Source organism: Bos indicus, chromosome 3 (genome assembly GCF_029378745.1).
Source record: "Bos indicus isolate NIAB-ARS_2022 breed Sahiwal x Tharparkar chromosome 3, NIAB-ARS_B.indTharparkar_mat_pri_1.0, whole genome shotgun sequence".
NCBI lineage: Eukaryota > Metazoa > Chordata > Mammalia > Artiodactyla > Bovidae > Bos > Bos indicus.
In genome coordinates, this window is record NC_091762.1 from 108,223,900 (window position 1) to 108,251,613 (window position 27,714).

The window sequence follows — 27,714 nt, forward strand, 5'->3', positions numbered from 1 at the left end:
CGAGAGGAAGGGAAGGAGAAAGAAAAGAAGAAAGTTAAAAAACCCCGTGATCATCCCCATTTTACTGAGGGAAAAACGTTGTCACAGGTCACACTGAGCTGGAGACTCAAGTTCGGTTCTTCAGCTCCCATCAGTGCTCCTCAGCTACTCAGTCCAGGTCCCTACCCGCCCGGCCGCACAGCTAGGGAAGTCCCCGCCGGCCAGGTCAGATTCCTTAACGCCAGACTGGTGGATTTCTGTGTGCCCCCTAGCTGCTAAGTTGCTGCTAAGTCACTTCAGTCGTGTCCGACTCTGTGCGACCGCATAGACGGCAGCCCACCAGGCTCCGTCGTCCCTGGGATTCTCCAGGCAAGAAAGGGTGCCCCCTAGAGGCACCTGCAAATCGTTCGGTATCGCGCCACACACCTCCGGCCAACAGGGGGCACTGCAGCAGTCTCCATAGCACGGACTGGGTCTCTAGCGGTGCTCACTTTTCCTCGAGTCCCCGAGGAACTTCCGGCAACCGCGGCGCTTTGGTGCCGCCGGACTCGTAACTTGCGGACGCGGGCGCGCAAGGCGGCTGGGGTTGTTTCCGGTCGTGTTGGTGGTCTGTCTTGAGTTGGGGCAGCAGTGACTGCGGCGGCGGGGGAGAAGGAAGAGGGAAGATGGAAACCATTCTGGAGCAGCAGCGGCGCTATCATGAGGAGAAGGAACGGCTTATGGATGTCATGGCCAAAGAGATGCTCACTAAGAAGTCCACGGTGAGTGGGCCTGGGCAGGGGCTACCGTAAGGCCGGGCCCCCTGCCCGGATTTAACCTCAGAGCTTTTTTCAGCCCTCAGACCAGCCCCGCCCCGAGCCCTTCGAGGGTATTCCCTCCCCGAGCTCAGGCATAGGTAGCCTTTCCCCGGGGCCCAGCGCCCAGAGGCCTCTGCTTGGGCCACTAAGACCCGAGCGGGTAAGCTCCGCCCTCGGGCGGCCTTCCCAACTCCAGAATTCCGACTAACAGCGTATATGTTACGTTTGCCTTTCTTCAGCTCCGGGACCAGATCAATTCTGACCACCGCACACGGGCCATGCAAGATGTGAGTGTCCCGCTGTCCGCTTCTCTTTGGGCGCGATGGACTGGAAGAGGAGGGAGTGGGTGCGGGGACAAAGGTAGCCTATTGGCCAGTCGAGGGGTTTGTATGCCTGCCGAATGTACGCGCGCTGTCAAACCTAAGGATGTTTAACCACCCTTACTCCCTTCTCCGAATGGAGAACTCTTACTCATTTTTAATTACTAGAGAAGATCTCCTTTATAGCATCCTGTATCTCGTGGATGTGCGAAGAGTAGTTATGAGGTGTCAGTGCCTCGGGCTGAGAATGTACTCTCCTCCTCCCCCATAGAAAAGAATAAAAGACCCTAATCAGAGTTTCTGATTTAGGGTAGATAAATATTACAAGCCCCTAATCCCTTATCTAGATTCCCAAATCCAAAGTACTCTGAAAACAAAAGATTTTTTAATTTGTTTTGGAAATTATTTGGTGGCAAAAATCTGACTTGATCTGATCAGATGAGAGGTTTTTTATGGTCTTTATCCCATTTAATAAATAACATAACTTTAATTGCAGAACTAATTAATGTGTTTTCCAGATCCCACTAGGGATATTTTATTTCATGTAGTACCTTCCTGAACTTAAAAATTCCACATTCTGAAGCAAATCCGGTCCCAAAAGTTTTGGAGAATGGGCTATGTACTTGTGCCATTCTAAGTTTGAATCCAGAGGAAGCTGTGTGGTGTTTGACTTAGCCTGAGCATTCCTTAGTCAAGCCTTTTGAAATAGTGAAAGTCAATTTGGACTACCCTTTTATCTTTGAGAGTCTTTGATGGGAACTGCTGTTTTCCAAAGGGTGACTCTTACATGGCTCTCTTTTACAATACTTCTATTGTTGTTTAGGTGTTAAGTCGTGTCCGACTCTTGCAACCCAATGGACTGTAGCTTATTAGGCTCCTCTGTCCATGGGATTTCCCAGTCAAGAATGCTAGAGTGGATTACCTTTTCCTTCTCCCGACCCAGGGATCCAACCCACGTCTTGTGCAGTGGCAGGCAGATTCTTTACCACTGACCCATCAGGGAAGCCCATGACTCTTCTAGGGAAAGTTAAATATGGGAACTCTGCCACCCCTCAAAACACATTTCTTAGGTAATCTTCAGAGTGACCTGTTTTAAAAATAAGCCAGGAGCCAGTGTTGTCTGTTAAGGAAGCATAAGAACTTTTAACACCACATCTCTTGAAGTTTTCCTGACATTTGACTAGAGAGCCCTTGTTGGTTGCTTGGGTCTCAGTTGTACGGACGGATTGCTTCATTCTGATGGATTTGTGTTTGCCTTCCAGAGGTACATGGAAGTCAGTGGGAATCTGAGGGATTTGTATGACGACAAGGATGGGTAAGTGACAGTCTCATTCAGTCCAGCAATTACTGCTTTTGAGGGGCCATGGTTAAAGGACTGACTTTGTGCTCTGTGTTTTCTGGATTTTTTTCTGAAATTGCAGGTTACGAAAAGAGGAGCTCAATGCCATTTCAGGACCCAATGAGTTTGCTGAATTCTATAATAGACTCAAACAAATAAAGGAATTCCACCGGAAGCACCCAAATGAGGTATGACCTTGCAAAGTTTTTTCTCCAGACCTGTCCAAAGAGTATACAAAGGACATGTGTTAGGAAAATGGAGATTGCCATTCAGATGTCCTTTCAAAAGGGAACTTACCAGTTAGCTATAAGCAGCGTAGTTAGGTGACATCCTGCAACTCCAAGTTCTTTCAGAATTTCCCTCAGCTTTAAGCTAAAGCCATTCTCTTCTTGGGCTTCCCAGGTGGCTCTCACGGTAAAGAAGCTGCCTGCTAATTCCCTGGTGGCTCAGTGGTAAAGACTCTGCCTGCACTGCAGGAGCTGCAGGTTCAATCCTTGGGTCAGGAAGATTCCTTGGAGGAGGACATGTGAACCCACTCCAGTATTCTTGCCTGGGAAATCCCATGGACAGAGGAACTTGGCGGGCTACAGTCCATGGGTCGTAAAGAGTCGGACACGACTGAAGCGACAGAGCACACGTACTCTTGGGCAGCCCCTAACCAGTGACTGAACACAGTAAGGGGGGGTGGGGGTATCACAGCCTGGTTATTTCTGCCCAGTGTGAGACTTTTAGTGAGATTTTGCATCATGGTCTAGGCTCTCCCTGCTCTATCCTTCCATCCTGCTCGCTCTCTCCTTTTTTTTTTGGTGGCCACACCTCATAGTTCATGGGATCTTAGTTCCCCGAACAAGAATCAGAACTGTGTCCCCTGCACTGGAAGCATGGAGTCTTAACCACTGGACCACCAGGGAAGTCCTTTCCTTTTTATCTTTCATGGGTAATCTACTGGCCAATAAACCACTTGTGTTCCTGTCTTGAAATATGCTGCCTGGAGGAACCGACTAACACGGAGAAGCTTTACTCACGTCCATTGATGATTACCCCTTCGTGATTCAGCCCAGAGACCAAGTCTTTCATGAAAATTGCTTCCTAGTCTATCTCACTCCTAGTTAATCCCAATTAATCCTTCCTTCCTTTATGATCTTGTCATGTTCTCTGACAAAGAATGTCTGCCCCACTGTACTGTAAAATTATAAGGAGCAGGGATTACATCTCAGTTGTTGAGAACTCATTAAACATCTTGCACAACTGACCAAAAGAATTCCAGGGGAAAGGGGAAGTGAGGCATGGCTGTAGAAGTGGAGAGATGGGTCAGTAATTGCACTGAGCGTTTATGACTCTGTAACTGAAAAGTTGTTTTTTCCCTTGATAGAAATAAGGAAGAAAGAACCCATTTGCACTGGAAGTGGATTTTTATGTATGTAGATTTTCAGGTGATAATATACCTAGGTAGACGTGTCCTATGACAGTTGAAGTTCGTGATTGGGGCTTGAGAATTAGCACATGGACTTGATGGTTGAAGCCTTGAGTCATAGAGTTGTGGGAGGGAGAGAGAGTATGAAGGGAGACTGTCAGCTTCTGGGTGCCTTGGGGCACTCACGGAAAGGGGGCCTGGGAAGCCTCCAGTACAGGTCAGTTGGCAGCTCCAGGTCATGTCTTATGGGAGCTCAGCAAATGAGCTTCAGAAAGGAAGTGAGTGGTATCCGCTGTTCCTGATTGGTAACTGCCAGGATTGCCGCTCAGTAGAAGTGGTGGGAGTGGAAATCTGGGAAATCTGGTCACAGGGAGTACTCGTAAATAATGGGGAAACTGTAGTGTGTAGTGTTTTAACATGCATTTGAAAGACTGGCAGGAAAAAGGAGAGGAGAAGCAGGAGGAAGATAGGAAGGTGTCCATATGTAAAGGAATGGGTAGAAAAATAAGAGACTGAAAATACTAGGCAGGAGAGGCTACTTAGTGGAGGTACATAAAGGTCTCCTCACTCTCTTTGGAAGGTAGAGTATTCAGTCTTTTGCTAACCAAGAGAGAAGACGTGAGTACCATTTTGGTGTGTAACCTAATCCCAGCTCTGGTGGAAAAGTGATGCAGAATAAATGGTTAAATTTATTCCAGGATATACTAAGGGGGAAAAAAATAAATCCAGTTATGTGAGAAGCAAAGTAATAATCTTGTCATTTGCCTGTATTATGGTTGCACAAATACATATATATAAACTCACAGAGCAATGGTTTCCAAATCTTGCTGTGCATTTGAATCTGAGGGTCTTTAAAAAGTGCTGATACCTCCCCCCACTTCTCATTTAATTGGTGTCAAGTATGTCAGGGCTTTTAGCGCTGTCTCTCAGGAGAAGGCAATAGCAAGCCACTCCAGTACTCTTGGCCTAGAAAATCCCATGGATGGAGGAGCCTGGTAGGCTGCAGTCCTACGAGTTGGACACGACTGAGCAACTTCACTTTCATTCGTTGGAGAAGGAAATGGCAACCCACTCCAATATTCTTGCCTGGAGAATGCCAGGGACGGGGGAGCCTGGTGGGCTGCACAGAATCGGACACGACTGCAGTGACTTAGCAGCAACAGCAGGTGATTCTGATGTGCAGCAAAGTTTAAGAATGGCTGACATTAAAAAAATTTTTAAATAATCTGTAGACAGTGGTTATCTATTTGCAGTACAGTTTTTTTTTTTTTTGGTGGAGGCAGGTTGGTGCCCAGGGGGTGGGAGTGCTCTTCAAGACATGTGGGATCTTAGTTCCCTGATCAGGGATCGAACTCATGCCCCATGCATTGTAAGTGCAGAATCTTAAACACTGGAGCACCAGAGAACTCCCTTGCGGGAGAATTATTAAAGGGGGTACCTTGATTTTTTTTTCCATTCTGTCTTTTTATGTTATTTGAATTTTTGTGAATGTTATTTTAGCAAATTTTAGTTAAACAATGGCAGAAAGCAAAGGAAAAGGCAAGGTAATTGGAAAGCAGAAGTAAACGCCTAATGAAAAATCCAAGCCAAGTAAAGCATTAGAAATCCAACTTTCTATATAGCTCATTCTGTGATATTGCAACTTTTATGTTGAAAAATCCACCTGAGCTTTTCTCTCTTTTCTCATCAGATCTGTGTTCCAATGTCAGTGGAATTTGAGGAACTCCTAAAGGCGCGAGAGAATCCAAGTGAAGAAGCACAAAGTAAGTAGGGTTTAATGCTTCTCTCCAGCACCAACAGAAGTACAGGTAAATAACAGACCTCAGATTTGCCCTCAGATCCCTGGAAAATGGCCCCACAGAAATGTATAGCGGTGTTCTCCTACTGATACTCTAACAAAGAGTTAGACTAAAGTCTGGACTAGATTGTCATCCTAAACTGGCGCTGGGCACAATGTTCATTTTGTGCTCATCCAACTTAAATGCATTGGCTGAGTCCTGTTTCACTCTGTGAGCACAGAGAGGGTATTTGGGTAAAGGGCTGCATTATGAAGCTGTGCAGTCCTCTTGAAAGGCCAGGTCCAAGAAAGTGGTCTTTAGTACCTGAATCACTGATACCTCTGATTGCTTCAGATTTGGTGGAGTTCACAGATGAAGAGGGATACGGTCGTTACCTGGATCTTCATGACTGTTACCTCAAATACATTAACCTGAAGGCCTCTGAGGTAAGACCCAGGATAGGGGAGGGTGGCTCTGATTCTCAGGGTGAGTCAGGACACTGGGCTGGGGCTACTAGACATGAAACAGAGTGTCTTCCTTCTGTTCTGGAACTGTTACGTAAATATTAAAATGGTGATGTGCTTTCTTGGAAGGAAACCATTTTCAAAGTGAAAATCGGGTTTCTACAGTGAATGAATAAGTCTGGTTTACTTACTAGTAAATTTTGTTTTATTATTACAACAAGCCTATTTTGCTTTTGTAAAAATAAATTTTTAAAACTTCCAAATACACATGCAGCATCTGTGTTAGGTATATATAGTAGTAGGTACATAAAGATACAAAAACATAATCTCTTCCAGGAATGACTATTTAATATCTTTAAAAAGATTCCTAAAAATAACTTACCGTAAGAGATGAGATTTAATTGACAGCCTCAGGAAAGTTGCAAGGAAGTATGTGATGAATTCCTCTTGGAGTTGTAAGGACATGTCCCAAAGTTGTCTCAGCTGTAGAAGCTCCATGAGTCCAGTCCTGCTGCCTCTGTCTTGTTCTCATGTGTATCCATGCACTGGGTCCAAAGATATTCAATAAGTGGTTGAATGAGGGAAAAAACGACACCTTCCAGGACCTTATTTAAGAGGCAGTGGGTGTCAGTCTTTGAACAAGTGCCTGGTATGTAGTAATGTTGAACAGATGTTTCTTTTAGCCTATGGTTTATTGACTTGATCTGTATTTTTACAGGCTAATTATGTGTCTCATATTCTACTCAGTCCAGTGGAATTAACACCCAGTTAATGTAGGAATTAAATGGTAGAAGAAAAAAAAGGCTTAAGTGAGTTGGGCTTTGTTAACTTTGTTAGGCTCAATTTTGATCTCATTTATTGGAGATTATGTTGTAATTTGGTGCAAACACCTAACTGAATCTCTTGTCATTTCTTTTCTCTTTTCAGAAGCTGGATTATATCACTTACCTGTCCATCTTTGACCAGTTGTTTGACATTCCTAAAGAAAGGAAGAATGCCGAGTACAAGAGGTAGGCATTATTAGCTTCCAGGCCTCTACTGAATGTGACTAGAAGATTATTTTAATGAGAAGATTTGAGGGCTGTTTTGAGTTTTGTTTCATGAAAGGCATACATGAATGACTTCCAAGATACGTTTTTAAAATCATAATACTTTGGGACTTCCTTGGCTGTAGAGTGGATAAGAATCCACTTGCCAATGCAGGGGACACAGGTTTGATCCTTGGTCCTGGAAGATTCCACATGCCATGGAGCAGCCCCTGTACCACAAGTATCGAGCCCCTCCTCTACTAGTGAGTCTGGGCGCCCTGGAGCCCGCACACCACAGCTGTTGAGTCTGCGTGCTGCACCTGCTGAAGCGTATGTGCTTAGAGCTTATGCTTTGCAACAAGAGAAGCCACCACAGTGAGAACCTGTGCACTGCAGCGAACAGTAGCCCCACTTGCTGTAGCCAGAGAGAGCCCTCGCAGCAGTGAAGACCCAGTGTAGCCAAAAAATAAAAGATTAATTAGTTAAAAAATAAAATCATAATACTTTGGCTCTGGAAGAATATGTGTCTGTGGGCACATCTGTGATCTTAGGCCCATACTCTTCTTAATTTTGTGTCACTGTAGAAGGAAGTCTCCCAGCCTGGTGCCTCTGCTTTGGAGTTGAGCAGAGTGGGGAAAAATGAAACTTTCTCAGAGGTGCCTGGGTCTGATGTATAGATGTTACGCTTTGTTTGTGTTGTTGTGCCCTAGTTAGTAATCTGCCTTCCTCTATTTTCTCATTTTCTTTTTACCTGCAATCTTTCTTATTTGTGAGTTAAGACTGTAGTATTTGGAATTGTATCTTAAGGATGAAAGAAGATAGGAAAGGTCAAAATCAAGATGACATATTAGAAGAAAGCCAATTGTAAGCTCATTTTTATTCCTTTAAAAGACTAGTATCACTGGAGTTATAAGTATATTTTATAGGGCATAACAGTATATCAGAAATAGAAACCTTGCTGTCTCTATATTACTTATTCCTTTGTAGATATCTGGAGATGCTGCTTGAATACCTTCAGGATTACACAGATAGAGTGAAGCCTCTCCAAGATCAGAATGAACTTTTTGGGAAAATTCAGAATGAGTTTGAGAAGAAGTGGGAGAATGGTACTTTTCCTGGATGGCCGGTGAGCTTCAGTGGGGGTTTGGGTGGAGGACATTCCAGGGAAGTAAACTATTTTACTTTAATCTTGAGCCTCTGCTTTAGGCTTTCAGGTGCTGGTCCCTTGGGATCAGTTGTAGCCAGGGGGTGTTCTCTGCCAACTGTGCTGAGTTTTCTCTGTGTACTTTGGAAAGAGATTTGGCAGGGCCCACTTGGCATTGGCTGGGCCCAGCATTTTCACCAACCATATCATTACTGCTCTGTGGTTCCTACTGACCAGAGGCTGATGTGATTATGTGCTAGAAATCTTTATTATATATTTTCATTCCTGGGGACAAACAGGAATTTTTTCTGAAATCTCTGGGAGAATTGGACCATCTAGTTTTAGTTGGTGTTTGTTTTTTTTTTTTTTTTCTTTTTGCTCTGCTCTTATAGGCATTTGATTCTCATTCATACATGTTTATAAGGGGCTACCCAGCGCCTGGTACACGCACACCTCGTCTTACAGCACTTTGCTTTCTTGCACTTCTCAGATGGTGCATTTATTTTTTTAACAAATGCAGCAACTCCCTGCATTAGGCAAGTCTATTATTGCCACTTTTTGTTTTGTTATGGTGGTCTTTGATTTTTATTACTACCAACACTCAGATGGTGGTTAGCATTTTTTCACAATAAAGTTTTTTAACTAAGACATGTGTGTTGTCTTGCTGCTGCTCCTGCTAAGTCGCTTCGTGTCCAACTCTGCGACCCCATAGATGGCAGCCCACCAGGCTCCCCCGTCCCTGGGATTCTCCAGGCAATAACTCTGGAGTGGGTTGCCATTTCCTTCTCCAATGCATGAAAGTGAAGTCGCTCAGTCGTGTCCGACTCTCAGCGACCCCATGGACTGCAGCCTACCAGGCTCCTCCGTCCATGGGATTTTCCAGGCAACAGTACTGGAGTGGGGCGGCATCGCCTTCTCCGTGATAGACTACAGTATAGTGTAAACATAACTTTGGTATGCACTGGGAAACCAGGAAGAATCACGGGACTGGCTTCATTGCGATAATTGTTCTACTGCAGTGGTCTGGACCCGAACCTGTAACGTCTCCAAGGTACGCCTGTAATTTGGATGGCTCCCTTGCCTTTGTTCTAATCCTGGGTCTTAATAAACATCACATTGTTTTTCCAGAAAGAGACAAGCAGTGCCCTGACCCATGCTGGAGCCCATCTGGACCTCTCTGCATTCTCCTCCTGGGAGGTATGTTTTCTTTAGCCTGTGCTGGTCTTGCCTGTTCACGCCTCAGAGGGGTCACTTGATCTCCTAATGCTATAGACTTATTATGGTAAGACACCAATCCTCGAGATAAGCATCTACGAAGAATGTAGAAAGATGAAAAGAAAAAAAAAGCTTGTCCGGTTTCTTTGAACACTGTTAACTAAAAATTAGCCATCTTAAGCTGTAGTGGAGGTAGTGGAACACAGCCAGTATGGTTATGTATGAACTTAAGCTCGGAGTCGGTCCTTTGGAGAGTTGGAGCATCCTGCTAGGAGACTGGCTATGGAACGCGTGGTCTTGCCACTGTTTCAGGAACACCCACACACCAGCCTGCAAACCGAAGTTTGAGCCTTTGTTGTTTCTCCAAGTCTATTTGTATAAAATTGTAACTTGTTTCTTTCATGTAGGAGTTGGCCTCCCTGGGTCTGGACAGATTGAAATCTGCACTCCTAGCTTTAGGCCTGAAGTGTGGCGGGTAAGAGACTGATTTTTCTGTCAGAAGTGTCTCGTTTACTTTGAGTTTCACAATCTTCTAAGTGGCTTCAGTTCCATTCTTTCTCTCCACACTGCAAAGAGAAGCAAGCCTAGATGGTAAAGTAATCCTGAAATCCTTTGCCCCTGTGTCTCCTTAGGACCCTAGAAGAGCGAGCCCAGAGGCTATTCAGCACCAAAGGAAAGTCCCTCGAGTCACTTGACACCTCCCTGTTTGCCAAAAATCCCAAGACAAAGGGCACCAAGCGGTGAGTGGGGGGGAGGGGGGGCACCTCTGCTTACATTTTAAGCTTTTTATTCCCGTGCAGAGTTCGTACCACATCACAAATTTTAAAGCCCATTCTATTACCGCTGTTGATCCATCCAGCTCCAGTCTGCTCTTTTTCTCTGCTAATGGCAGACAGTTCTCTCGTTGTTCTTATAAACCAAGGACAGTCTGTACTCAGGTGTCTGAGAGTGGGGGACATCTCTAAAGTTGAAACTGTGCCCCAGGTATCTTTTGTTACTTCTGTAGATTATAGAGCATAAGTTGGTTCAAAAATGTTCATCTAAGTGCATTTTTGCTAATAACAATTGAATCTGTACCTGAGCCACATGCTTGTACAGGGTATTTATTTTATATGTGGTTTTGCTAATTCTCAAAACAACCTTGAAAAATATTTGTTATCCTCATCTTTGACAGATAAGGACTTAGAAAAGTTATACCTGTTATCTCACAGTTACTAAGTAGCAAGGTCAGGATTTGGGCCCAAGTCTGCCTGTTCCAGAGCTTGCCCTTCTGTACCACATTTCCTTTGTATAGGAAATTGATAGGAACTTAAATACCTGGATATGTCTTTCACTCTCTAGAATGAGGTCAAAGAGGAAGCTTCTATGCATTCTAAGAAATGATCTCAGGGGAATTGCCTGGCAGTCCAGTGGTTTAGACCCTTCACTTCCACTAGGCGTGGGTTTGATCCTTGCTTGGGAAATTAAGATCCTGCCAGCCACATAGCATGGCCAAAAATGTTTTTTAAATAAAAAATAAATAAATATCAGCAAGTCCTGAGCTGAACAGAACATTTGCTTTCACAACATGGTATTTCTCTTGTGCTTGTAATTTTAAATGCACCTCTGGAATAAATATTCCCAGATATAGAGAACATGGCATTGGGTGAAAGAACCCTTGAGTGATAGTTTGTTTTTTATTTCCAGAGACACTGAGAGGAACAAAGACATTGCTTTCCTTGAAGCCCAGATATACGAATATGTAGAGATTCTTGGGGTAAGTGACTCTGCTGAGGGCTGTAAATGCTCCAAGTTGTGGAAGTAAGAGAGCTATGAACTTGTAGGATATTTTTTAGGATTGCAAGAAAAAAAAAGTATATATCAAACTACTTCAGCAGAAAATTGTGTTCTCCCAGGGTACTTAGCCCTTCACTGAGGTCCTGTTCTGTTGTTAGGGGTCTGTTGTTAGGTGACGTTCCTAAGTTTGCCCAATCCCCTGAGGCTAGGTGGGAGAGTAGACTCCACCACCCCCCCCCTCGCCCCACTCAGTGTAGAATCCAGATTCTTTCCCTGAGCTCCAGAATATAGCCAGGGGTGACCCAGAAAGCAAACACTCAAAAGGCAAATAAGATATGACTAGAGTCATATGTTGGCTCCCTGTTTTACACCTGCTTTGGATAAAAGGAGATTAGCCAGACATTGGATACATGGGATACTTACACTCTCCACAGGGAACTAGGACTGTGCGATTGTGGGCAGCAGTCTGAGTTGCCAGTCCCTGAAGACGACTGAGGCTAATCTTTGCCCCTGACATAAGGTGTGCCCACAACAGCAGCTCTTCATGAATGACTTACTCTGAAAAGGTGTAACTTACATGTTCACAGGGTTGTGCAGAGCTTGTTAGGTTTGGAGGTTAGTGGTACAGAACTGGCCGTGAGCTGCTCCTTGAGTATTCTTTCAAGAAGAAGCTGAAGGGGGTTACAGGTACAAAAAGGCCTACCTGACCAAGATGCTTATCTTAGAGAAAGTGGGGGGAGGAGCAGGAGAAAATGATTCTCTTTCAGGGAGGAGAAGGTGGAAGATGATCAGTGTCTCTGGGAGTCCTGCAGAGGACCAGCCTTTCTGAGTGTCTGTGTAGTTTTCAACTGCTCTCAGAGCCTTTTCCTTTACAGATACGCACATGGTGCTTTGAGTGAGTAGGTGGCTCTGGTTCAGATAGCTGGTCCGCATGTCTTTGTCTCTTGCCCTTGTTTGATGACCACGCATTAATAACTCATAAAACTAGAGTCATTGTTGGATCCCGCTGTTACAACTCCTTTGGATAAAAGGGATTAGCCAGACACTGGCTACATGGGATACTTATACTCTCCACATTGAACTAGGACTGTGCCAGCGTGGGCCCTTGGACTGCAAGGAGGTCCAGCCAGTCCATCCTAAAGGAGATCAGCCCTGGGTGTTCAGTGGAAGGACTGATGCTGAAGCTGAAACTCCAATACTTTGGCCACTTGATGCGAAGAGCTGACTCATTTGAAAAGACCCTGATGCTGGAAGGGATTGGGGGCAGGAGGAGAAGGGGACAACAGAGGATGAGATGGTTAGATGGCATCATCGACTCGATGGACATGGGTTTGGGTGGACTCCGGGAGTTGGTGATGGACAGGGGGGTGTGGCGTGCTGCAGTTCATGGGGTCGCAAAGAGTCGGGGATGACTGAGTGACTGAACTGGACTGAGTGTGGGCAGCGGACTGAGTTGCCCGTCCTTTGAAGCCGAATGCGAGGCTCATCTGTGCCCCTAACATAAGGTGTGCCCACAACTCCTACCTTTGAGAGCATTCTGCTTTCCCTGCCAGGAGGTGGCACTGTTCTCCTTGGAATTCCAGCCAAAATGAGTTCCAAAAGTTGATCTTGTTATGAATTGGTATTATTTTTACCATAACTTCACCATTTACTGACACCTGTTGGTTTCCAGATATTATGCTAAATCTTTGAGTACAGTCGTGAATGTGACATAGCCTCTTACCCTTGAAAAGCCCAGTTTGTGACTGAGGGCTACAGATAACTGCCGTATAATGTGATGTTTACTGTAATACTTTGAGATTGGGTGTTCTAAGTAGAAAGAGGGAGATTAAGATGATCCAGGTAATATTACTGGTAAATGAAGGTAAAATTACTGTGAAAGGAAATAATGAGAAAACAAACCATTGTCCTTGGGTATGTCTAGTGAGGGATGGTGTAGTCAGAGAAAAATTTGGTAAGTTATTGTATGTTGGGAGGTTGGACCTTGTCCTTTAAGTAGCAGAAAGCAAATTAAAGTTTTTTTAAGCAAAGTGTGCCACGAGATTGGTTTTCTCCAGCAGATAAATCTGGGGATAACATGGAAGCTAGACTGGACTGAGGACAGACTCGGGGCAAGTTAGAACATTGTCACCTTGGTGAGGGTGGTAACAGTGGGAAAGAGAAAGGAAGACTGGTTCAGGGAACGGTTTAGGGACAGAAGAGAAAAGACTTCTATTGTTCTGCGATGGTCTGTGGCCTCAGATGAGTGACCTCGGCAAGTGCTAGGTTTAACTTTTTCCTTTTTTTTTTTCTTTGAATTTTTCCTTTAAGATCAGGAAAGGTCTGCTGAAGAGGAATACTATTTGAAAGCAAGACTTTCCTTTTGCTCTGCAAGAAAGGAAACTTGATCCTTAAAAGTGAAGGATCAACAAGGGTTATAGGAAAATAAAAAATTTCCTTTCTTGTTCTGCACTTTCTCTCACCTCCCTTTTCATTCATGACCCTGACATAGGAACAGCGACATCTCACTCATGAGAACGTGCAACGCAAGCAGGCAAGAACTGGAGAAGAGCGGGAAGAGGAAGAGGAAGAGCAGATCAGTGAGAGTGAAAGTGAAGATGAAGAGAATGAGATCATTTACAACCCCAAAAACCTGCCCCTGGGCTGGGACGGCAAAGTAAGTCCCCCCTGCCACCTTTCCCCCTTCTCTCATTTTGGCAGCAGATACAGCCACTGGTCTAATACTGTTTTTTTTTGGTCTGATTTCTTTTAGCCTATTCCTTACTGGTTGTATAAGCTTCATGGCCTAAATATCAACTATAACTGTGAGATTTGTGGAAACTATACCTACCGAGGTCCTAAGGCCTTCCAGAGGCACTTTGCTGTAAGAGATTCGGCGCTTCTCCTGGACGTGGAAGCTTGAAACATGAGTCTTTTAGAGAAGAGGATAGGAGCAGCCTGAGAGGATCCCTAGCGTCCAGAGCAAAAGAGAATCAGAGAAGGAGTGGACATAAAGTCCAGCATGGGGCATTTGGCTTCTGGCAGCAGTGCCAGCCTTGGGTAGCACCTGAGACAGTTTCTGGAGGCATTCCACTATTTGAACCTTGTTTCCATTTTCTCTTGCTTGCTCTTTCTCTCTGCCTTTCTGACTCCTTGGTCATTTCTCTTTCCTGTTGCTAGTACTCAATACCAAAGAAAGGGCTGACCGCCTCCTTCTTTGGGTCTTAAATGGGCCTTTGCCTCTTGAAAAAAAAAAAAGAGGATGACATTTATCAAGCTATTCTTGAGAGAAGGCATTATCTGGGTGGTACTCCAGTAAGTGAATTCACCCTTGTTTTGTTTCTGCCTTCAGTCCTCAGTACTTGGAGAGAAATTTTACAGAATAGAAGACATGCTAGATGTAGCCAAGAATGGAGAATGTATGTGAATTCCTCTTTCTCTTCCTCAGATGTGCATATTACTGATTCTGGGGTCTTTTCTGCCAAACTCCAGTAGTCTCTAAGTCTTTCTCAGTACCACCTCCAGTGAATTGGAATTGGCATCCAGGGCCCATGCCATCTGCCATCCCTGAGCCATACTGTCATTGCATCGGCATCCCTCCCTGGTCTCTTTCGTATCCTTGCTTGTACCTGATGAACAGTCTTCTCCTTTACTTCTAAAGATTACACTGACTTGCCATCAGTAATGCTTATACATGCTGGTGGTGGGGGTTGCATAGGAGGTAAGTGATGAGTTAGAGTTGTGGTCTTGACACAGGTTTTGTGTAGATCTAGGTTTTATAAACCTGCCCAGTGAGGCAAACATACAGTGCTGCTTTGAACTAACTGCCTCTTGTCAGTCATAGCCAGCTGTCTACAGACAGGCACCTCAAAAGGAATGCTGCCTTTAGGATTAGGGAAGGCTTTGAGTAGGATTGGGGTTAGTGCTGTATGTCCAGTCAGTCCTATTTCACGCTGTCCTCTTGCTTCTCTTCTCCCAGGAGTGGCGCCATGCTCACGGCATGAGGTGTTTGGGCATCCCAAATACTGCCCACTTTGCTAATGTGACACAGATTGAAGACGCGGTCTCCTGTAAGTAATCATTTATTGTTCCCGAGGCCAGAGCTACAGTTCACTGTCCAGTACTGTCGTGTGTCCAGGCCTAAGGGCAGCAGGTTGTGGGTACATACAGACTACTACAGTCCTATATTTATTGCTTGTTCAGGGGATGGATTAGCCAGGAGTACTGATTCTTTCCCCGTTGAGAAGAGCTCTGTGCTGAGTATGAAACTGCTTTTAACTGGGGTCTGTGAACTCCCGGGTATGCAAGATTTTGAGTGAATGAGTGTATGTGTATTTTCTGAATTGATTTTACTGTGTTAAGAACTGCAGATACAAAGGAAGAAATAGAAGTGATCTTGGTAAGCTTATTTCTGAGATGACAGGGCAGATACACAGCAACAGGTCAGCAAAATACCTCTCAGAGAAAAAACCAGGCTCAACGTGTGTCCAGGAATGTGTTGTTGAAGCTCCCAGGAACCTCAGGCTTCCTGGCTACCTGGCCATGATAGATTTTTCCATCTTCCTCACAGTTTTATTTCTTTTTTTGGTCATGTTTTCACTGTCAGTGGGTTAGAATGTTAGGAAAAGAAGTTTACCACTCCACTTTGCTAAGCTTCAGGCACTGCCTCTTAGCATATCACACTACTCTGCTGCCTGGTCAGCTAACTGATTTGGCTTCCACCTCTGGGGTTCAAATCCTCTATGGTAAAGCCAAGTAGAAGTGACCTTCTAAAGAGTTCCCCAATCCCTGACTTAACCCGTGAGTTCCAGGGACTCTTCCATTGAGTTTCTCGAGTGTGGTAAACTTTGGGGACTCCTTTTTGCTGTTTTGTCTCTGTGCATTTACAAGTCAGGATCATACAGTTCCTCTGATCAGAATTAAAATATATCAGATTATCCACTTAGCCTCTTTTCATTTTTGCCCTTCACTCAGGAAATTAAAATAGTAATGAAATTTCATAGAATCATAATACTGCATTTTGAATGCCGTCACATTTTTAGATTTGTTTTCTAGCTACATATAGCTAATAAGTAGATAATGATTAGGCCGGGCAGGAGGGGTCATATTTTCTTAAATATGTCCTGCAAATTGCCCGAATTGATTTATTACTTGATACATTGAAATTGTAATGTAATGTAATACCTTACATTATTTTAGGCTTACAGTCAGGTTCACCTGCAAAAACATGTTTTAATTAATTTTATTCCATGTATTTATTTTTCCTAAGCATTACCCCTAAATCTTAAATGTTAAATAGAAGCAGGCAATAAGTCTTCCTTGCCTGAATGCTGTTTTTAAAGACCATGTGATGCAGCCTCACTAATTTGAAGGTTGGCTTACGATTTTATTATCACATTCCACGAAAGAAAAGTGACAGCATTTTTACTACTTTTGATCAGGCTTGGATAAAACAGCATTTCTGAATTATTTCATTCTGAGTAGTATTTTTTTTTTTAATGTAGTTATTTATCCTGTTAGAATTCTGTTTAGAAGTTTTGTTTTTACATTCATAAATAAAAGATGTGCTTTTTGCGTTGCTTTCAGACATTTGTCAGATTTAGGATTCAAAACCATATTTATGTCGTAAAGTCAATCTGATTACATGCTACATTCTCTTCTGTCATTTGAAACTTTAGATGGAGATCACTTCCTCATAGAAAGGGACTACTCTGAGAAGACTCTCTAGTTATAGCCCATATGATTCCTTGATTTAGTATGACAAAGTAGAAAAGTCAGTATTTTTATTCTGCATTTTACTATTTCCTTTTTCCTATTAATACTTTCTTTGATCTTGTTACTTTGTTTAAAAACTTACTTTCTTTGGAGATACTTTGATATCGTATTAGTTTCAGATGTATAACAGTGATTCAAAATTTTATAGATTGTGCTCCATTTAAAGCTATAAAATAGTAGGAAATTCCCTAGCAGTCCAGTGGCTGGGGCTCCCTGCTTTCACTGCAAAAGGGCCCAGATTTGGCCGCTGGTCTGGGAACTAAGATCCTCCAGGTCACGCAGGGGGAAAAAAAAAAAACTTATAAAATTGGCGATATTCCTTGTACTGTACAACATATCCTTGTAGCTTATTTATTTTATACATTGCAGTTTGTACCTCTTAATCCCCTGTCCTTATCTTGCCACTCCCATCGCCCCCGCCCTGGCCTTTCCCACTGGTGACCACAAGTTCTCTATATCTGTGAATCTGTTTCTGTTTTGTTATATTCATTTGTTGGTTTTATTTTTTAGGTTCCACATATAAGGGATAATACATAGTATTTGTCTTTTTCTGCCTCACTTATTTCACTAAGCATAATGCCCTCTGGGTCCATCATGCTGTTGCATATAGCACAATTTCATTCTTTTTTATGGCTGAGTAACATTCCATTGTGTGTGTGTGTGCATGTATATCTAGCTATCTGTATATACCACATCTTCTTTTGGGCTTCCTTGGTAGCACAGATGGTAAAGAATCTGCCTGCAATGCAGGAGACCTGGCTTCGATGTCTGGGTCAGGAAGATCCCTTGGAGAAGGTAATGGCAACCCACTCCAGTATTCTTGCCTGGAGAAGTCCATGGACAGAGAAGCCTGGCAGCTACAGTCCATAGGGTCTCAAAGAGTTGCACACGACTGAGCAACTAACACACACACACTACATCTCCTTTATTCATTTGTTGATGGACATTAAGGTTGCTTCCCTGTCTTGACTATTGTAAAGAATGCTGCTATGAATGTTGGGAGTACATGTATCTGTTCAAATTAGTGTTTTTGTTTTCTTCTGTCATATACCCAGGAGTGGATTGCTGGATCATATGGTAGTTCTGTTTTTAGTTTTTTGAGGAACCTCCATACTATCCTCCATAGTGGCTGCACCAGTTTACACTCCCACTAACAGTGTAAGGGAATCGTTTTTCTACATTCTCCTCAGTATTTGTTATCTGTGGTGTTTTTGATGACAGCTATTCTGACAGGTGTGAGGTGACACCTCTTTGTGGTTTTGATTTGCATTTCTCTGACAGTTGGTGATATTGAGCATTGTTTCATGTGCCTGTTAGCCATCTGTATGTCGTCTTTGGAAAAATTCCTATTCCAATTGTCTGCCCATTTTTTAACCAGGTTGCTTTTTTGTTTTTTTTCTATTAAGCTGTATGAGTTGTTTACGTATTTTGAATAGTAACCCTTTATCAGTCATATGATTTATAAATATTTTCTCCTATTCAGTAGTTTTCATACTTAATGTCTCTTTGTTTTGAATTCTGGTATGGACATGTTGATTCCAGTTGTAATTAAACTTCGTGTCTTGCATTTCTGCCAGTTTTGTGTTATTTGAGCCACATAAAACTCAGTATTACATTGTAACCTTATTGATCACTCCCATTAGCGTTTTGAAATTCCTGTTATCTGATAGCTTGTTTGTTCTACTGTAATAGACCATTTCCCCAGTTATCAAATATTAGCAGCAAATGTGGGCTCTTTTTTTTACCCTAGTTGTCAATATTCATCCTTGTATACAGATGAGCTCTTTACACTCAGTGTATTAACTGATCTAATATTTAACTCCTTGTTTTCTTGTTAGATTTCTCATTTTCTTGTTAGATTTCTCACAAAGATTATATAGTAAATTTGAATCTATTCCTTTCATACAGGAACATTAGAAATGTTTCTAACATTTCTAACTTTAATGTTTCATCTAACAGTTTATTTCTACTACAAATTTCTATTATCTGTTATTAGTATGTGTCATTCTGTTGAGTTATTTATAGGAGGTGATTATATTGATGATCTGAAACAGTAAATTCTATACATCTTACTCATAATGATTCAGTAGACTGTTTAATCTTATATCAATATTCTTATCACCTTGTTTACAAAAAGTGGTTTTTCTGCTTTCAGAATCCCATTATCTCCTTTTTTCTCTTTGACTTAAAATATTATATAATTTTCATGCATACAATGTAGTGACTCAAAATTTTTAAAGATTATACTCCATTTATAGTTACTTTAAAATATTGGCTCAATTCCCTGTGTTGTGTCCTTGTAGCTTACTCATTTTATACACAGTAGCTTTCACCCCCATTATGTCTTGTCATGTTGTTTTTACCCAAGGACTTTGTTGATGGATTCCCTTAAGTTCTTTATGTTTTCGTCTGGTCTTCTTCAAGGGTGAAGTTGGTTCAAAACCACATTCCTAACAGTGCAGACTCTGGAGGATCTAGGGTCCCGATCGTAGCTCCGCCACTTACTTCCTGGCTAGGGGACACAGGGCAAGTTATGTCTTTTAGTGTCTTGGTTTCCTTTATCTATCAAATTTGGGAGTTAATAGTATATCTACATCAGAGAGTTGTCTCAAATGAGATAATATATATATTAAATGAAATAATATAGGTAAAGTGCTACAGCATGCCTGACCACAATGTAGAATGTATCAGTGAGAAAGCATAAGCTGCCATCATCGTCAGCTTCACTTGTGGGCTCCTCTACAGAGTCCAAGGCGTGAGATCCGGAGTCACCTTTATCTTTCATTTGGAATTTAATCTTCCTGTTGCTAGCTGCCATATACCAGATGCTTGGTATATGCGAGGCAAATGGGAGATTTTTACACTCATTTAATCTTCAGAGCAATCAGTGAGGTAGAAGATCACCCCCACTTTCAGAAGAGGAAAAATGAGGTCAGTCTTTAGGTCATGTACCATAAGAAAAGAAAGCCAGGGGTCAGTCACATGTCTTTTCTACCACAGTCTTTTCTCTTCCCATAATCCTATACTGCCTTATTTTAAATTACCCCCGTAATTTTTTTTTGAGTTGATCAATAAGGATGTTTCATAAAGAAACTTTATAAATTTTCTCTTTAGTGATACAAACTTTTAGAAAAGAAAAAAATTTTTTCCAGAATATTATTGGCAGGTTCATGATTCAAAATGTTATCCATATTGTTTTCAGTATTTATCTCCTTGTTCAGATGTCTAGGTTTATCAGTTTCTCTCATATTATTATTGCCACATCTTTGATACAGTGTATCGTTTTCACCCATAATGACCTCCCTTGACACTTGTAGGTCATTTGTGTAGCATTTATAGTTTCACTTCTATCTCAATATCACTTTGTCTTTTCATCACCTCCCCTCCCCTTTCTTTCCCCAGGGACTATTCCTCCTCTTTAAGTATCTGGGGTTAACTCTCTGGCTTCCTTTCAGACTTTTCAGTAACAGATAGGTAGTTACAGACGTCTTGACTCCTGCAGGATCCTGACAGACTTTCATCTCAGGTATCTCACTACTAATAGGCATCCATTAATTATTTTTTAATTAAATTTATTTTTAATTGAAGGATAATTGCTTTATGATATTGTATTGGTTTCTGCCACACATGAACATGAATCAGCTACAGTTATAATCAATTCATTATTAAATTGAAGTTAATTCTATTATTCTGTAGAGTATGTGCAATTTTTCTTCATTTCCCATTGGTAGAATAATTATTTTTTATTAAACCTGGATTTCGTGTGTGGTTTTTGGATTTGGGGTTTTTTTTTAAAGCATCCAAACTAGACATCTTAAGGATTTGGGGCTATGAGGAAGAAAGCCCCTGAAAACCTAACTCCATGTCCTTCCATCCTGAGGAAGAAGGTGCTTTTCCATCTGTGCTTCCGTCTGTGCGTATGCCTTCTCCGCTTTCTCGTGTCTTCTCTTTAAGCCTTAGCTCACAGCGAAAGTAACTCCAGCCCTTGCCCTGTATGACCTTTTTCAGTGTTCAGAGCCTGCCTTCATGTAGTTCAATCTCTCAGTGTCCCAGTTTCTAATATCAGGGAAGGATGGTAGCAAGGTGCAGCTGGGTCAGGTTCCATCTGTTGTGCAGTCAGCTGTCACTTCAGTAACTGGCAGCAAAAGTAGCTCCTTGTTAGACCAGGATTGCTCCTTCCAGAGCACCTGGAAAGATGTGTGCCCTAGTGGGAGTGGGCAGGAGCAAGCCACTGGCACAGCTGTCAGACTGGCTTTCCTTGTCTTTGTTTTAGATCATTCTGTTGAAGTTTTTCTTTGGCATTTTTAGCACGAGGGATTCAGTACTGTTATTTAAGTTACAGTAGTTTTTTATTTTTTCAACTTAAATGAAGGATTTGATGTATGAATTCATTATTTTAATCATTCCATTGTTCCAGACTTACATATCATAAGTTGAACAAAAGACAGCTAAGAAAGAGCCCTATGGAACTTCTCACAAGATATTTCTCATTTAGGAGGTTGGTCACAATTGACCAAAATTCACTAGGTATAAGTCTACTAACCCTAATAAACTAATAGCATCAGGTTCAGATAGTATCATTTTGTTTATGACAGTATCATGAGAGATACATTTTCATGGATTCTCGGGACATTGCCTGTGAGAGCAATCGCTTTTCTAAAACCAAGATATCCTGTGTCTATAGCTTTTATCGTATTGGCTATTCCATCAAAAATAGGAAATTCGGGGACTTCCTTAGTGATCCAGTGGCTTAGAATCCGTGTTCCCAATGCAGGGGGCTCAGGTTCAATCCCTGGTCAGGGAACTACATCCCACATGCTGCAACTGACCTCACACTGTAGTGAAGGTCGGAGACCCTGTGTGGCACAACTAAGACCCGATGCCAAATGAATATGTTTTTAAGAAGATTTCAGCACTTACATATTGTCTCATCTGCTATTAATATTGCTTCACCCATCTTAGACCTCAGCTTTCTCTATAGGATATTTCTTCTAATCTTGTCATGTTTGGAGATGGTTCTCCGTGATGAGAAATATGAAAGCTTATAAGAATCAAGTAGCTGTTCCTTTTCACTGTCATCTCACCGTCATAGCAGCGACCTGTCCCATCTGTTGCACATAGCCCTTTGTTCTAAGGGTGCACCTTCCAGACACCATGCTTACAAGTTTAAGTTGTTCTTTCCTAGTTTTGTATCTGTCCTGTCTTTGCACATGTCTGATCCCTTCCTCTGGAGCTACGGTAGTGTCTGTAGATGTCTTTCCCTTTCCGTGCTCATTAGAATTGAACTGTCAGAATTATTCTTCTAATGTCTTCAGTGTTTATTGAGCTATCTTATCTTTCAAACTCTTTGGCCATGATATTTCATTGTTTTTTTTTCTCTGAATTTTTTGAAATACACGCATCAGACCTCAAGTAGTTGTATTTGACAATGTCTAGTGTTCTCTTGGGCCTTCCCTGATACCTCAACTGGTAAAGAATACGCCTGCAATGCAGGAAACCCTGGTTCGATTCGTGGGTTGGGAAGATTCCCCAGGAGAAAGGATAGGCTACCCACTCAAGTAGTTTGCCTGGTAGCTCAGATGCTAAAGAATCCACCTGCAATGTGAGAGACCTGGGTTTGATCCCTGGGTTGGAAACATTTCCCTGGAGGAGGGCATGGCAACCCACCCCATTATTCTTGCCTGGAAAATCCCCATGGATAGAGGAGCCTGGTGGGCTATAGTCCATGGGGTCTCAGAGTCAGACATGACTGAGTGACTAAGCATAGCATTCTCTTTCTCTTCTATTATGAACTTTAAAACAGTAAGGTCACTTTTTCCAATAATTCCTATATTTTGTACCATACTAACTTTTCCTTTGAGAGTCAGTTCAGTTCAGTCACTCAGTTGTGTCCGACTCTCTGCGACCCCATGAACTGCAGCACGCCAGGCCTCCCTGTCCATCACCAACTCCCGGAGTTCACTCAAACTCATGTCCATCGAGTCGGTGGTGCTATCCAGCCATCTCATCCTCTGTCGTCCCCTTCTCGTCCTTTCCCCAATCCCTCCCAGCATCAGGGTCTTTTCCACTGAGTCAACTCTTCACATGAGGTGGCCAAAGTACTGGAGTTTCAGCTTCAGCATCAGTCCTTCCAATGAACACCCAGGACTGATCTCCTTTAGGATGGACTGGTTGGATCTCCTTGCAGTCCAAGGGACTCTCAAGAGTCTTCACCAACACTACAGTTCAAAAGCATCAGTTCTTCGGCACTCAGCTTGCTTCACAGTCCAACTCTCACATCCATACATGACTGGAAAAACCATAGCCTTGACCTTTGTTGTCAAGACGGACCTTTGCTGGCAAAGTAATGTCTCTGCTTTTTAATATGCTATCTAGGTTGGTCATAACTTTCCTTTTAAGGAGTAAGCATCTTTTAATTTCATGGCTGCATTCACCATGTGGAGTGATTTTGGAGCCCAAAAAAATAAAGTCTGACACTGTTTCCACTGTTTCCCCATCTATTTCCCATGAAGTGATGGGACCAGATACCATGATTTTCGTTTTCTGAATGTTGAGCTTTAAGCCAACTTTTTCACTCTCCACTTTCACTTTCATCAAGAGGCTTTTTAGTTCCTCTTCACTTGCTGCCATAAGGGTGGTGTCATCTGCATATCTGAGGTTATTGATATTTCTCCCGGCAATCTTGATTCCAGCTTGTGCTTCTTCCAGCCCAGCATTTCTCATGATGTACTCTGCATAGAAGTTAAATAAGCAGGGTGACAATATACAGCCTTGACGTACTCCTTTTCCTATTTGGAACCAGTCCATTGTTCCATGTCCAGTTCTAACTGTTGCTTCCTGACCTGCATATAGGTTTCTCAAGAGGCAGATCAGGTGGTCTGGTATTCCCATCTCTTTCAGAATTTTCCACAGTTTATTGTGATCCACACAGTCAAAGGCTTTGGCATAGTCAATAAAGCAGAAATAGATGTTTTTCTGGAACTCTCTTCCTTTTTTGATGATCCAGCGGATGTTGGCAATTTGATCTCTGGTTCCCCTGGCTTTTCTAAAACCAGCTTGAACATCTGGAAGTTTGCGGTTCACATACTGTTGAAGCCTGGCTTGGAGAATTTTGAGCATTACTTTACTAATGTGTGAAATGAGTGCAGTTGTGCGGTAGTTTGAGCATTCTTTGGCATTGCCTTTCTTTGGGATTGGAATGAAAACTGACCTTTTCCAGCCCTGTGGCCACTGCTGAGGTTTCCAAATTTGCTGGCATATTGAGTGGAGCACTTTCACAGCATCATCTTTCAGGATTTGAAAGAGCTCAACTGGAATTCCATCACCTCCACTAGCTTTGTTCATAGTGATGCTTTCTAAGGCCCACTTGACTTCACATTCCAGGATGTCTGGCTCTAGGTGAGTGATCACACCATCGTGATTATCTGGGTCGTGAAGATCTTTTTTGTACAGTTCTTCTGTGTATTCTTGCCACCTCTTCTTAATATCTTCTGCTTCTGTTAGGTCCATACCATTTCGGTCCTTTATCAAGCCCATTTTTGCATGAAATGTTCCCTTGGTATCTCTAGTTTTCTTGAAGAGATCTCTAGTCCTTCCCATTCTGTTGTTTTCCTCTATTTCTTTGCATTGATCGCTGAGGAAGGCTTTCTTATTTGTTCTTGTTATTCTTTGGAACTCTGCATTTAGATACTTATATCTTTCCTTTTTTCCTTTGCTTTTCTCTTCTCTCCTTTTCACAGCTATTTGTAAGGCCCCCCTAGACAGCCATTTTGCTTTTTTGCATTTCTTTTCCATGGGGATGGTCTTGTTCCCTGTCTCCTGTACAATGTCATGAACCTCCGTCCATAGTTCATCAGGCACTCTATCTATCAGATCTAGTCCCTTAAATCTATTTCTCACTTCCACTGTATAATCATAAGTGATTTGATTTAGGTCATACCTGAATGGTCTAGTGGTTTTCCCTACTTTCTTCAATTTAAGTCTGAATTTGGCAATACGGAGTTCATGATCTGAGCCACAGTCAGCTCCCTGTCTTGTTTTTCCTGACTGTATAGAGCTTCTCCATCTTTGGCTGCAAAGAATATAATCAATCTGATTTCGGTGTTGACCATCTGATGTCCATGTGTAGAGTCTTCTCTTGTGTTGTTGGAAGAGGGTGTTTGCTATGACCAGTGCGTTCTCTTGGCCAAACTCTATTAGCCTTTGCCCTGTTTCATTTGTATTCCAAGGCCAAATGTGCCTGTTACTCCAGGTGTTTCTTGACTTCCTACTTTTGCATTCCAGTCCCCTATAATGAAAGGACATCTTTTTGGGGTGTTAGTTTTAAAAGGTCTTGTAGGTCTTCATATAACTGTTCAACTTCAGCTTCTATTTCCTTTGAGAGTATCAGTTCTCAATTCTAAGAGGTGTTTGGTTATATATGATCCAACTTTTTATTTTGCAACAAAGCAAACATTATGGTAAATTTTGCTATGAAAGGGGTTTGTCCACAGGCAGTCCAGAACCAAAATTCCCATTTGGGGCAGGCAGATGTCTTTAGGACAGGCACTCAGGGGGATCCTAATGAGGGATATGTTATAACACCCAGTACCCAATGGATACTCAGTGGAATCTGATTGCTGATCATTTCTTGTCCGGCAGTGTGGGCCAAGCTGAAACTGCAGAAGGCATCGGAACGATGGCAGCCTGACACTGAGGTGAGTGCTTATGTAGCATCAGGTGTAACGTCAAGCCACAGAGTCCCTCACGGTGCAGAAGGGAGTGAGAGACGGCCCCTGGTTCACTGTAGCAGAAAGTGTAGGGTGACAGTATCTCTAATCAGCTCTTGACTTGAAAAGCCTAGTTTATTTGTGATATTACATGTGTCAGACTTCAAATCTGTGTCTTAACGACAGGTTATATTCTCCCATTGAAATTTTGAAGTGGCAAGCAGAAGTACCCTGTGTCTTGTCCTGCCCTTGGGATTCATAAGCTAAGAGGCTGAAAATCTGTGTCGTATGTTAGATCTCCTTTGAGGAGAGCATCTGATGAGCTTGCTCATGGGGTGGGGAGGCGTCTTGTTGGTCTTGGGATGGTCATCCCTAACAGAGGATTTCAGAGATGAGGAGTGGTGTGTATGTGAGATATGGTAGCTGCTTCCTCTTAGGTCAGTGGTGTTCAGTGTTCCTTTAGCAGCAAAGCCCTTTTCAAGCTGTAACATAGAACTCCAATACATAGAAAAAGCAGAACTCCTCTGAATGTGGAGAAGCTCAGTCCTCTTGGCCTTTATCTCCTGTAGTGTCCTCTCAGGTAGAAACCTAGAGTTCTTGGGGCCCATTTGAAAACCATGTCTGAAGTGAGCCTTTCTGAGCCGGAGTTCCTCATCTTAAACACAGAAAGTGGTTTGAATACACAATTTTCTCAGATATCCCCAAGGATCAGTCATAATTGGTATCTTTCTAGATATCTAATGGATGCTGTGGGCAGTAGAGCAGAACCCCAGTTGAGAAAGGCTGTTTTAGATGAATGGCATGGAATCAGGCCAGGGCGAGCTCAGGTACCCAGAGGCTGGTCTAAATATTTCTCCCAGCAGTTGTACTTAATGGAGTCCTTCTTCCCTTTTAGGAAGAATATGAAGACTCCAGTGGGAATGTTGTAAATAAGAAGACATACGAGGATCTGAAAAGACAAGGACTGCTCTAGTGTTCGGGGATGTGTCTCAGCCGTGGGCCTTGCCCAGGCTTCCCTAAGATCTGCTTTTTCTATTTCTCCCAATCAAATGCTCCTAAAGACTCTTTGCTACTTAGTCTTATGGACTAGCATGCATCTTGTAGAAACAAGGCATGCTGGCAGATTGCAGCGGTGAGATGTGTTTTATCTTTGTTTTATATTAAAGAAGATTCCGTTGGAAAATAAAACCAGCCCTCGTTCTGAGTGTGTCTTCTTGTGAAGCCAAGAATCATGAACTAATTCAGTCCTCTAGTTCATAACACCTCCTTCTTTCTCACAGACTTGAGAAGCAACTAAATTAATGAGCACCTATTATTTTACGTATATTATGCTAGGTGATTCTGACCTGACCTTGTTCCCCACCCCTGTTTGCTGCCGCCTCTCCAAATGAAAATCACCCCCAGGAAAGCCCTGACCTTAGTTGAGTCAGCTGTTCGTGCATATACTGTACTAGGGAAAGTTTGGGAGGGTGAGCCAGGACCTTTGCTGAGGACAAAGCCGTGCCACCAAGGTTGCCTTTTAATTTGCATAAAGGGAGGACTTGGGCTTGGAATGGGGCTGCAGCCCTGCCCCTCTTCACACCTCAGCAGCCTGGCACATAGTGAAACCAGGAGCAGCAGTGACCACCTCCTTGCCGCTTCAGAATCAGAGTTTGGTGATCCCATAAGCCTTTGTCTCCTACAAGATCCCTGCTTGACTGTGAAGTGGCTCCAAGCCTAGAGTGGTCTCCAAGCCCCGAGAGCCACAGTTTGGGGGGACTCGAGCAGCTACCTCAGGATCTGAATCTGGTATCCCAAGTGGAGAGAACTAGGGGAGTCAGGGGGCCCTGATCTGCCCCCAGGCACAGTCGTCTGAATGGCAGGGCCTGGTCCAACAGGATCCCACAGAGGCTCCCTTTGCCCCTCAGCACCCAGAACTTCAGTTCACTTGTCATATATCCACTGGGGAAGATCCCAGCTCCAGAGCTGGCCTCTCCCCCACACTCATCTGTTACCCTA

General features: G+C 42.9%; 1 protein-coding gene across 1 annotated transcript; it reads left to right on the forward strand.

The window, feature by feature from the left end:
- Nucleotides 1-508: 508 nt before the first annotated feature.
- Nucleotides 509-26,920, forward strand: SF3A3 (splicing factor 3a subunit 3). The gene is made up of 17 exons (XM_019957796.2): nt 509-740; nt 1,016-1,063; nt 2,359-2,411; nt 2,518-2,623; nt 5,540-5,612; nt 5,982-6,073; nt 7,019-7,101; nt 8,107-8,245; nt 9,392-9,460; nt 9,886-9,953; nt 10,111-10,218; nt 11,165-11,234; nt 13,746-13,910; nt 14,007-14,117; nt 15,213-15,303; nt 25,649-25,704; nt 26,612-26,920. Exons 1-17 carry the CDS (start codon nt 645-647, stop codon nt 26,687-26,689), a joined length of 1,506 nt encoding a protein of 501 aa, XP_019813355.1. The 5' UTR covers nt 509-644; the 3' UTR covers nt 26,690-26,920.
- The last annotated feature ends 794 nt before the right edge of the window (nt 26,921-27,714 follow it).

What these genes read in the sequence shown, in the direction of transcription:
- SF3A3 (XM_019957796.2), top strand. Translation starts at nt 645, where the DNA reads ATGGAAACCATTCTGGAGCAGCAGCGGCGCTATCATGAGGAGAAGGAA. An exon ending in TGCTCACTAAGAAGTCCACG is followed by an intron (nt 741 to 1,015) that starts GTGAGTGGGCCT and finishes GCCTTTCTTCAG; the next exon opens with CTCCGGGACCAGATCAATTC. An exon ending in GCACACGGGCCATGCAAGAT is followed by an intron (nt 1,064 to 2,358) that starts GTGAGTGTCCCG and finishes TTTGCCTTCCAG; the next exon opens with AGGTACATGGAAGTCAGTGG.